Source organism: Triturus cristatus, chromosome 7 (assembly GCF_964204655.1).
Source record: "Triturus cristatus chromosome 7, aTriCri1.1, whole genome shotgun sequence".
In the NCBI taxonomy this organism is placed as follows: Eukaryota; Metazoa; Chordata; class Amphibia; order Caudata; family Salamandridae; genus Triturus; species Triturus cristatus.
Window position 1 is genome coordinate 1574358174 of NC_140590.1, and position 12727 is coordinate 1574370900.

The 12727-nt window shown below is 41.0% G+C and overlaps 1 protein-coding gene across 8 annotated transcripts in view; it reads right to left on the reverse strand.

Moving 5' to 3' along the window:
- Window positions 1-12727, reverse strand: part of ZMYND8 (zinc finger MYND-type containing 8) — a 420239-nt gene that overhangs the window by 199742 nt on the left and 207770 nt on the right. For all 8 annotated transcript variants that reach the window (XR_014966854.1, XR_014966853.1, XR_014966852.1 and 5 more), the window contains 3 exons: window positions 8248-8325; window positions 4315-4430; window positions 900-1384 (listed from right to left, as the gene is read on the reverse strand). Coding sequence is in view for 5 of the 8 variants with exons in the window: in XM_085619413.1 (XP_085475539.1) it covers window positions 900-1384; window positions 4315-4430; window positions 8248-8325 (679 nt within the window). In the remaining 3 variants the exon portion in view is untranslated. The remainder of the gene's footprint in view (window positions 1-899; window positions 1385-4314; window positions 4431-8247; window positions 8326-12727) is intronic.

Below are 12727 nucleotides of genomic sequence, written 5' to 3' on the forward strand. Positions count from 1 at the left end.
CTTGAATGCAAATGTAACTGAGTTGCTATCCCACATCTGAGTTAGCCAGCCGAGGAGTCTTATGTCAGCAATGGCTAGAGAGGTCTGCTAGTTGATGATGTGGAAAGAAACTGAGCAGTCAAGATGAATAAATGCAAGAGGAAATATGGGCTTGTAGCTAACCTGCAAATTTTGGAACCTAGTGATCTGGGGTTGATTCTTGACCTCAGCGCCTGACTGAACCACACAATGCTGAGCAAATAATTTAACCTCATTGTGTCTAAATACATGAACTGTAATTGTAAATATGTGAAATGTAGTCTCAGTGAAAAAGATGTAACATCCTAATTGACAAGCACAATCGTGTATTGTCACCCACTTCCTCCCATAGCATGCAGCATTTAGCTTCTCTCTGAGCTAGGTTCAGGCTGAATACACACCCATATGTACATCCTCCGACATTACTCAATTCACCTGCCATCTTTATTAACATGTGCTGAAAACTAACACAGATTAACACATAGCAAAATTGGAAAGAATTACAAATGCTGTACTACTTGATGCAATGTGAGTGCTGTTGCGCTATTGCAGAGGTTTATCTGATATTTCTGCCTTTATTATGTTTTAATTGACACTTGCCTTGCCCTCTAGTGATAGTTTGATGCACATGGCAAGTAAGTGAAATAGGGTTAAAACATATGTACCTTACAACATGATTGCCTGTATCAAGTACTGGTGCTCTATATGTCATTTTAGGCCCACAGTGTTAGCTAGACATGAGCTAATGTATGGCCCTTGGAGTTTTGCTCTGCCTGACTCGGTATTGCCTTGAGCCATCTGCATGTTGTTGTATCATGTAATGCACTATGTTTTATTTACAAATGCCAATAAAAACGTTGTGAAACACAAAACATATGTACCTGTGCCTTTGTCAATAAAGTCCATGGACTCCTCACTTGCACTGAAGTGACTAGAAGCTGGTTTCTTATCTGTGTCGGGCTCCACATCAGAACCAGTATGAACTGAGGAATTGGTACTCATTGGTGACCGTGGGTTATCAGACATAGAAATCCTTCGACTAGAAACACCACTGCTTAGGGCATGTTTGCTCATAGAAATCTTAGGTGATGCAGTCATATCAAAGTTCAATTTGATTTTCTCTTGTTTCTCAGTCTTCACAGTTCCAGCACCAGGATTTCCAGTATCTACTAACATTTGGAATTGGTTGTTGGGGGTATATGGCGTCCGGAATGGGGCATAATTAAACACTCCAAATTTTCTCCGAATGTTTTCTACATAAATCTCCATCTCTTGCATTGCACTATTAAATATGCTTTTAGTCTTTTTCACAGAAAAAGGAATTTCTTTTGACATGAGGTAGCAATTGTTCATTGGAACCCACGCTCTGCAATAAAAAATAGAAAAAATAAAAGTTAACATAAAGAATGCATTTTTCAAAATGAGTAAAGTAAACATAATGTCTAAAAAAGTTCAATAGCCAGCTTTGATGTTTTACAATAAAGGCAAACAAGCGGTTAAATTAACCAATCCAGTAATCCACGATACAAGAAAAGGAGAATGCTTTACCAAGAAAAACTTCAGGCGTGGTTGCTAGAAAAGGATTCAGTGTACTTTTTGATACAATAATAAATGCTAGTCAGAGGGTAGGGTTGATTATTTTTTCTTTATAAAACCTAAACCTATTCCAGTGGAACAGAGTATTCAAAATAAATGTTTACGTAAATTCATAACATTTATCCAAATTCTTATTAACCATACAGATTACAATTTGAGGTCTTTGTCGTTTTTACTTGTTTTTCCCCATAATCCTTAATAGCAGAAGACCTGGTAGTGAAATTAAATTTGTCCTCAGCCTCTTGTCAACTGCAAATTTGCAAACAACTATTCTTTTAGCTACTGAATACTAGTGTCCATAATTATCATATATGTACACACACCGTTTCGCAACATCTCAAAACATTATTTGACAATGACAAATGCTTCTTTCAAGTACACTGATTTCTCCCCCCCCCCCCCCCCCCAAAGTAACTTTTTAATATTATTATACATGAGATAAGGTAGAGGAGCAAATACAGACAACATGCCTGCAACTGGGGCATCACAAATCGAAGTAGTCAGAGAAGCGAGACAAGATTAACGAAAAGGATACAAGAAGTGTCCATCATTGGGCAATCGCCCGCAAACATGTCAGTGATGCCTCACCCACATATATCACACAATAAATACAGCCGGCAGAGCTCCATTCAAAACATTGTGAATTTCCATAAACCATGAAACCCTCTCGAGCCCCAGCAACCTTACAGGGGAGAGAAGGAGATCCCATGTGTTCCGTATACAAGGGCAACAGCACCTGCAGTGCGCCGAGCATAGTGGCATTAAAGGAAGAAAAGAAAGAGGAAGAAAATGAGAAAGGGGGAGGATGCAGATTGAAAAAGAAAATGTTATGTGCGTCTGCGACGGGTGGGTGGTCCTCTGGGTGGCACTGTCAAGTGTGGTCATAAGGCAATTGGTTATACATCACAAAACCATGCATCCACTTTGCTTTTGAATGATTAGCTAGGAAATGAAATACAAGAGTGCAACATGTGAAAAACAAGTACGTCAAAAACACTATGCTGCCTATGGATACTTAACATTATCATCCAATTAGATCAATGAAGTGAGTAGACCAAACGTTTTCTTCAAAACAAGTTCAATGGGCATGGGTATCAGGATGACGTAATGACTAAAGAAGTAGTTTGCTATGAAAATGAGCCAGCAAAAGTGACAGCATTCTTTATAAAACCCAGATGTCTAAAGTTCTGGCATCAGTCGTTAACTGGTCACCTCTGATTTGAGTGAATCTATGGAAGTCAGCATCACTTCTCCTCGAATGTGCTTGGAAGATAGTCTTAAAACAGGTGACCTGAACCTTAAGGTTATCACAGGGAAGGCTACACTTTGGATGAGGAAAATTGAAAGAACCTAGTAAACTGGAAAACGGAACCTCTATTCTGTCCTTTGCATCTCTTCGTACAATAATGCATTGCATTAAAGGGCCAGATAACAAAAACTAACTCAAGTTTGCATAAGAGTGTGCTTCTTCCTGTGACCAGAAGACGTATTGTACAATTTAAAAGAAGGCAGCTAAAACACTAGAGTGAACAAGAGGAGGTAAAACGCCCACAACCCAACTCCTATTCGCTCAATAACAATATAAAGTTTACCTCTGGAATCGTATAACATAGAGAAACAAAGTATCACATTTGAAGCCACACTGACAAGTTGGCCAAGTTTATCTCTACCTTTGTCTACCTATCTCATGTACATTTTTCTTGCATGCCCGCGAAACTGACTGTCCTTTTAGCTAGCGAAGGAATGGGGACCAATAAGGCTATGTGGTTGTAAAACATAAGTGCTGTGCAATTGTAAATGTGAAAACTATCTGCAAGATGATGCCATCTGGTCATAGGTACAAATAGAAAAAAATATTAGGTTTCAAAAATTCAGGGAGACCACTGAGTGTTATTCTGAGACAAAGAAGTATCTGGGCTTGGAGAATCCTTGGTTAGCTAATTCAATTGAGCTTCTCAATGGACAGAACATGTATTTTCAGTAGGTAAAATACGTGTAATAGGAAACCTGAAGGGCCTATTCTAGAAACAGGGCATCACAGGAGCAAATGTATGCCACTTACTACTGATCCATATCATTCAGATAAATCACAGTCTTATTTAGATTAAGAATGACATCACCTTATGAGCCACAAATTAATAATTGCTTTTTCTTATTACATCATTTTCAATCCCGTTCAGTCGTTTGCTCATTTTATCTGAAGCTTTCAAATAAACAGTCCTCATATAATCTGCATCTACTCTCATGAGGGATGTGACTCAAGCCTCCAACTCTTTCTACCTGGGACTGCACACACCAGGAATCTGTGTTTTGTCGCTTTGGATATAATCTCCAACTAATCACCAGAGTTGTGAAGTTCATGGATCACGCTAATTCAAATGTACCCAACCTAATGTAAACCTTATGTAAGACCCTGAATTTTAATTTTGACAAGGTCTTTAGTAGCCACCCAGTAGGTACCTGGCACTCATTGTCAATGTATTATTTCCATCATTAAAAGTACCCGAGTTAACTAACAAGTATTTTAAAACTCACATTTCCCTTGCACAAGGAGGTTCTGACGTTTGGAGAGAGGTGTGTGGAAATTTGGTGGAAAATGGCAAACATACCACAGAGGCAACAAAGTCCTCCTGATGACATACAAGTAAAAAAATAATCATAGAAAATCACAGACAATATTTCAACTTGTTGAATGATTACCTGTCATGCTGTCCAAAGAAGCGGGCATCAACTTGACCTTCTTTATCTCTCAGTGCTTTAGCAGGCCAGAATGGAAAACCTTTTAGTTTTGCCCACACCAAAGGATGAGGATGACTCTACGGTGGAAAATTTGGCATTAAACATTTAAAAGTAGTTCAACAGAAACCAATATAAAACAACTTGTTCACATACTGGATTTCAATTGATGTTATTGAAATATTTTTTCACAAAAAAAAGAATGTTTTTGTAGCCCTAGATCAAATTGACCTTATATTGATTTCCTAGGGGTATGGGAGCTGAAAGTGTGGATTTCTAAACCTTATTCACACTGCCACAGTGTGTATTCCATTGTGCTGCTACGCCATGCATCGCACAGGACTGCAGAAGAAGTGTCTATATCTGCGGTTATATAAATATCACAGATCACAATTAAGCTGCTAGATAATGGCATCATTCACTGCTGTATGGATAACTTGAAGGCTGTGCCGAACGTCTCTCTGTGGTACTTGGGAATCAAATCAGGAGAATCTGATGGAAAGAAGAATCTAACACGAGTAATGCTGGGAGAACAATATGTGTAGTGAATCTGTAGTGTTCATGATGATTTTAATTTGTTATTTTAGCTAATTATGTTAGGTTATTTTGTGAATCACTTTAGAATAGTCTATTAGCTAGCAATACAGCATAAAATAGGATCCCAACTACAAAGTTCTTGGCTCTGCCAGGCTAAGGTCTGGGGCCTTGTAAACAGCGAACAGATATGGGTGATGTACATTCTAGTAGTTAGAGGAGAAAGGTTTGAGTCACAAGGCTGAAGGAAGTATATATAAGGGCTTACCAGATATACATGTGGAATGGGGGGTGGGGGGCTGCTGATTTGCATGAAATGTCCAGTAAATGTAGTAGTAGAAAGATATAATTTCTTTATTAAACTATCTAATCACAATGTTGCTTGGGGGGGGGGGGTTGACAGTAACATGTAAGTGACCTTCACTGTTAAACAGGGGGGTGATTGGTGAATTACAGATACCAGAAACATGATCCCAAAAGGACTCTATAGTATGAATGAGATCACGGATCTAGCCATCAAGGGTTTGCCTTCAAATAACAGATAGATGTGAAATCAGTACGGTTGGTGAGTCTTGGGTAAAACCTCATGAGAGGTCCACAGAAAAGCAGATGACTGGTTTACTGGATAAGTATATTTTTGAAAATATAGAGTCATCTAAATGGCTAGACCCTATCATTTTGGATCTTGTGTAGAGCCTGCAGTTGTTGGATCGCCTGGCTGTGGGCAAAAGTTGCATGTTTACCGATTGTTCTAAACTTGAATAGAAGTAGATCTTCACTCCTTAGCAAAAGTTTAGAGAGGATTGCTATTTATGAGTTACTAAATTTCTCTGTGTTTGTTATATCCTCATCATAACACCACTAATTCAAAGTATTTTCAAGACCATCTACATAATCTTTGACTCTGTTAGGGTATTATTTTGAGAAGATCAAATTTTTCGGACACCTGTGCAGACAGGTCCTAAGAAAAGTAGCATGTGGAGGGGGTCACCAAAGAGCATGCTTAGGTTGTTTTGGTAATACGTATGGATAAGGAAACAATGTGGGATGACAACAATGAGACAGAATTCTCAGCTGATAGTCAGTGAAGCAACAATTTTGGAGTGTGTCATATAGGACTAAACAATTAAGCAATAAATAATAATGTCTGGTCTTATGGTATTCTGATGATATTAATGAGCATCACCTGTATGGCCCAAATAGCTACTATAAAGGGTATTCTGGCACTGAGTAATGCTTTAGTTTAACAGTCCAGCTAAATAACCAGGTCTTCAGAGCATAGCAGTTCTGAGTCTGATTAACAGGATAAGTCCAAAGTGTAGGTGCTAAAGAGGACACCTAATTCCTTCATTGTCTTGCACACCAAATGTGAGGCAGGAACCAAAATAGAGAACTAAAGCATATAATTGGTGCCCTGGAGCAGAATGGTGCATCCTAGACTGAATAAATTCTGAGCCTTGTTGCAAGGAGTTTAATTTAGGAGGGTGATACCACTATGGGATGTTATCAGTCTTGCTGAATACTTACATGCCATTGTTGGGTTCTGTTCTGAAATAAGAGTTGGAGATACTGCTAAGCTGAAATCAGCATACATCTGGTAGGGATCCTTTTATGTTCTATACTTACAGTAACTGACAAAAATTGAAATAAAGGCATCAGCTTTAAACACTGTTGCTGCTCTGATGTAACAGCAGTTAATACCCAGATTTTACATCCGATATTCACAGTAACTGTTTCCAGAGGCAGCCATAAGCAAAGATACATATTTTGTTCTATTGCACACACACATTCCATCAATTGATGTATTAGTTCCTGCTTCATGTACTTTGGTTTGCTCTCAGAGCCCCTTTTCATCTCTCGCTGCCCTACTATCTCTACCCCGTCGCACAAGTCTTTTCTTCCCCCTTCCCCTCCTGCTCTCTTCCTACTTTCACTCTTTCCTCTTCTGCATCTTTTCCCAATTCCATAATTGTTTGTTACTTTCACTCCACTAATCATCCCTTTCTTGAGAACCTCATATGAAATGCTTTGCCCTAATTTGTCTTAAAATTACAAAGAATCTCGCTCGACATATTCACCTTCATGCCTTCTTTCCCCAGATGTCTCATTAATTTTGCAACCTCTTCGCTACTTATGTTTCTTCCTCATCTGACTGATTGTTCTAATGAAGCATCTTACGTTTGTTTAGATGTTGGGGTATAGTTTTGCTACGCTTTGCACTACTGCATTCTAATGTTTCTTGCCAAGCCAAGCTGTGATGCATTTTAACTGTATTGTTTTGCAAGAGACGAAGAGTCAACCAAGAGCAGATTGCTAGCAAGTTGCAAGGAAGGGAAACAATTTAAAGCTCATGTTCCAAAACACTGTCTCTTTCTATGTGAAGAGTGCAACTGTACAGTCCTTCAACACAGTTAAGAGATGACCGTAGGCATGTTAACAGTAGTCCTTTGCTGGTCATAAAAATAGTAACTTGTTTTTAATATAGCACTTCATAGTAAGAGTCTATGGTTTCCAACACTATAACCTAATTTAATGCTACGCAACTTACTTACCTCAGAGGGATAACAAAAAGAGTCTGCTTTGCCAGATTTCAACCATATACCATTAAGATCACTGCAGAGATTCCTGGTGAGCTTTAAGTAACTGAAGATCTTGGGCGATGTTAGCTTGAGGAACAGGTAGGTAGGTGTACTGGTGAACAAGCTAGGTAAGGATTAAGTCCCGCAGGGCTTCAAGTCACACCATTCCTATAGCAGAGTTTGATACCACAGTTTTCTATAATCTTTCTCCAGTGGCGAATAAAACAAAGCAAGGCTAAACATACTTCATCACCATGTGGGCATCTTTTTATGTGAAACGGGACACAGGTTTTGGTTTCAGATGCAGGGATTGAGAACATTACATAACTATAAAATACAAAATATGTAAAGCATCTGGGATAAAAATCACATTCAGTGTAACTTTTGCATGTCAACGAGGATAAGCTTAATCTACAAAAATGGCAATAACTATTATTTATGTGTATCACTTATTATCACAGGTATGTCACGCAGATTACAATGCAGTTTTAAAAAGTGTCAACCTCAAATTTCCCTAATGCCATATAGGAATAAACTTGTTTTTACCATTTTGGAACTTCATCTACAGGCAATTTGTAAGAAGTTATTTCCTCACCATCACTGAGAAACCAGCTAGAATGTTATACAGAAATGCATTACGTTTACTATACATCATTTGCGTCAATAATGTTGGACAATACGTCCCTATTATGAGGTACAATACCATGGCAATGGGAGGTTAACTACTTTTGTGAAAATAAAATTGATGCGGACGTTTTGGTAATACGAAAAACTGCAAACTTACACAAGGTTCACAAAACCAACTCTCTCTTTTTTGGCAAGCCGACAAATAACATTCTGGACACACTTCAATTTCATTCATCTGGAAAACAAAAAACAAATCACCTAATAAACACAAAGCATTAATATACTATCACATGTGTACAGGTTTATTAAAAATTTCAAGATGCATATACACTTTTCAGAAATAAAATTTGTCAGCAGGTATAAAACATTCTGTTTTAAGTAGAAAGCAGATGACTTTAGGAGATTGTATTTCTTTTCTATTAAAGTGACCGCCCTGAACTTCGTATGTACTACAGATCAATTATATGTATTTACAGGTCTTCAGAATATTTTTAGAACGAAAAAGGGGGCGAGTGGTTGCTGAATTCCGCTCCCTATTATGTTTCTGGAAAGTTTCCCATGGATACATACATATGTAGGTTATGGCATATGCCCTAAAATGTCATTAGGATTTCTGTGGAGAAGTACAATGTTTAGAACACAATACAAGAAACACAAGTGGATTATACAGTACACACTGACAAGGTAGCAATAAAGTGACTGTGGTAAGTCAATCGGCACATTCCACAGACTTATTATATTTAACAGAACTGAAAAATGTATTGCTTCTACTTATAACCTGAATTGTATTTGCAATACTGAAGTTTTATGTGTTTAAGTTTGCTCTGCAAAAACCAAGCAGTGAGCTTTTTACATAATAAATACACTGGCACATTCACCATGTCTTAAATATTGTGGGTGGTTTTGGACCACTGTGCAATAGAAAGCAGCACTTTCTGCAGAGAGTGGAGTGGCAAAGAATGGAGTGGCATTACGTGGAGTGGCATAGAATGGAGTGGCATTAGGTGGAGTGACGTAGATTGGAATGCAGTTGGGTGGAGTGGATTTGTGTAGCGTGGAGTGGCGCTGTATGGAGTGACGTTGCATAGGGTAGCACTGTGTAGAGTGGTGTGGAGTGGAGTGGCGCTGTGTAGAGTGGAGCGCTGCGTAGTATGGCACGCTGCGTAGAGTTTAGTGGTGTGGCTTAGGGTGGAGTGCAGTTGCATGGAGTGCTGTTGTGTACAGTGGAGTGGTGCTACATAGAGTGCAGTGCAGTTGCAGGGTGAGGCTCTGCATGGAGTTGTAATGAGTGGAGTGGCGTTGCTTGGAGTGGCGTGCCGTAGAGTTAAGTGTAGCTGCGCGGAGTGCAGTTGCGTAGAGTGGATTGGCCTTGTGTAGTGTGAAGTGGCGTTGCATAGAGTGAAGTGGCGTTGCATAGAGTGAAGTGGCGCTGCATGTAGTGGTGTTGCGTGGCACAGAGTGGAGTGCGGTAGAGTGAATTGCAAATGCGTGGAGTGGCATAAAGCGGAGTGGTGTTGTATAGAGTGGCATGGTATTGCGTGGAGTAGAGTGGCACTGAACAGAGCAGAGTGGCACTGAACAGTGCTTCTTTGGGTCTGCTCTTTAAGAGTGGGGGTTACTATCTCCTGTAGCAAACACCCTCCTTCCACTCTCATCTGTTAGCGGAGGAGCTACCATCTCAGGCTTAACAGTTGCTTGACTAGTCAGAACTTTTTATGGGTCAGATGGGGCTGCATCAGTGCCAACTTTAGAGTTCTCCCATAATGGGGTACAATCCACTTGGCTCACTGGAACGATGGCTAAAGGTTGTCCACCTATCTTAAACCTTCTTTTCCTCTTCTTTTGGGGCTTAAGCCCCCTCCAGAATCCTTGGGTGAGGACTGGCACTGGACCAGTACTCTTTTTGCTCAGACCAACCTTTGGGTTGTCGTTTCCATACTGACTACCACCCTTCTCCAACTAAGGGACCCAACTATTTCTAGGGGTCCTAAATCCAAAAGTCCAAAATTTAGCCTTCCCTAGATAGCACTTACTCTTTTAGTCTCACCTGGGATATACTGGTTTGAGAGCACCAACCTGTCATGTACAACAGTGTGACTGGCACAGGTATCTCTCAGGGCAGTGGCAGGGATTCTATTCACCAGTATGTGGTGGAAGTGCCTATTCTCCTCTGGAATCTCAAACTCACCTTTTAGGCCCACTTTTCAGTTAAAGGCTAGGAGGACCTCCAGGGCCGGACTACCCGTAGGGAGCATCGGGCATTTGCCACAGAGGCTGGAAGTGTGGGGGCTGGTTTTGGAGCAATGGGGGAAGGTTTTGTTACTGGGGGCCTGTTTTGCAGCCCCCCGTAATAAAATCAGCAGTGCTGGGGGGCGGTTTTATTAAGCAGCAGTGCTTCACACTTAGCCCCCCTTCTGCCCACGGAGAGAGGGGGGGGGGCAGTCTGACAAAATTGACAGGGCTGCTTTCGATTTCCAGTCCTCATCTGAGGAATAATCCTCAAAAGCTACACTTGCAACCCCTGGCGGTACACTAGCGGGTTTGTTTTTAGGACAGGTAGGATCCTTGGCTAGGTGCCCTCCCTGCTTACAGTTAAGGCACCAAACTTTCTTGGGGTCCCAGTTCGTACCCTGCTACCACTTGTTTTGTGAGTTCTCTAGGGTCCAACCTCCTTGACAGATTTTGGGGGCCTACAGAGGACTCCTTTTCTTTGTCTTTAGAGTGGACAACTTTTTTCTCGGGGGGGGGGGGTTCAGCAACCCCTTTCTTTCAGTCACCCCCTCCATGACTAGTTTTGAACACTTTTTTTTTTACCCAATGATCAGCCTTCTTCCCCAACAATTGGGGAGAGACTGGCCCCAGTACCACCTGGTATTATTGCAACTTCTCATGAACACAATTACTTCACAGATGCCCTTTCATATTTAAATTATAAAGCCCATCATAATCATGCACATTGCTACCTTTTAACCAACCACCTAGTGTTTTCACTGAAAAGAAAGTCTACAAAATCAACCCAGGACTGACCCTGGGTTTTCGGAGCCTACCTGAATCTGAATTCATCAATGGCGAGTCCAAAGCCCTCCATCAGGGTGTGCTTCATGAGGTCATAAGACTCAGCATCTGCCTCATTCAGTGTCAGGAGCCTATCGATACACTTTCCTGAGTACAGCTCCCAAAGAAGAGAGCCCCAGTAATTCTTGTTCAGGTGTCTCCATTTACAGGCTATCTCAAAGGCAGGAAACCATTTGGTTATATCATCACCCTCTGAATATTTTCAGATAATCCCTTTGGGGATTTTAGGGTCAAAACCTTCCTCCCTATTTATAATTTTGCTGCCACCAGAGATAGGTCCTAGGCCCAGCTCAGCTATTTCCTTTTCTATAGCCTGGAGTTTAGCCTGTAATGTTATCCTCTTGGCTAGTTCCTGAAGATCTGCATCTTCAGTATCTATCTCTTCTGGGACACTGCTGGGAGTGCTCCCAGTGGAGTTGCTTCCTGAGGGGATAGTTGTGTTAACCTCATCCACCGCTTGCTCCTCTTCACCTTCCCCAGTGGGGGAACCTTTACTTGAAAGGTTTTCTGCCAGCAACTGCTGCAGATGAGCTTTTGTGGGGTTAGATCCCATGGCAAGTTTCCTTAAGTTGGAGTACCCTAAGCAGTGCCTGATTAAACACTGTGGAGGCCCCTAGGCAGTCGAAATTTAGTTCCGCCTTCACAAATTATATCCTAATATGTTTTTCATTTTACCAACAGTTGTCGCTGGGTCCCTAAAAGAAGTGGGGCCCATAGGCCAGTGCCTACTTTGTCTATATGGTAATCCGGAACTGACCCCGAGGTGCTGATAGGGTGCCAGGTTGAGGTCATGGATAGGCCCTGGATCAGACATAGTTTTTTTAAGTACTTGGAATGCAATGTGAGAAGTTGGTCTGGTATATGATGCCCCCTAATTAAAGTGGGTACTTCGCACCAGTCCAAACAACCCTTATGGTGATGTAAGAGGTCAAAGATAACATTAGAAAGCTATCCATGTGGTAGCTGTGGAGAGCAGCCTTCGGGCTTAGTCTTGAAGGAATGTTAAGCAGCTTGTTTAACAAGAATGCAATCTTAGTGTATTGGTTAAATAAAAGTAGAACCACACAGTAGTTATAAAAATATGTATTTATTATTATAACAAACATTAAATACCTCACAGTATCTACTACACGCAGATGAACACAAAGCACACAATACTGTAAGCAGCACTAATACACAGTGGGCTCCAGAGGAAGACCAAACCATATACTAAAATAGTGGTAGAAGAACCACGACTCGAGTCAAGACAGTGTCTAGGGGTTGTAGAATCGCTGAGACCCCAAGGAACCACCCAAGATGAGTAACTAGGGATCCCACGGAGGAAGGGTGCAGTGTAACAACATGACCGCTTGCTACGTACAATTCAATGGGAGAGTCGCAGTTGCAGTTTAGTGTTTAAGGACCCTTCACAGTGGATCATGAAGAAACCCTTTAGAACATAGCAGGTTGGAGAGCCACCCCACCCGTGGATACCGAAGTACCAGAGTTACATATCCCAGGGAAGTGCATAGGGTCGAAGTGGCATCGGAAACCACAGTCGTTCTCAATGGATGGATGGATTC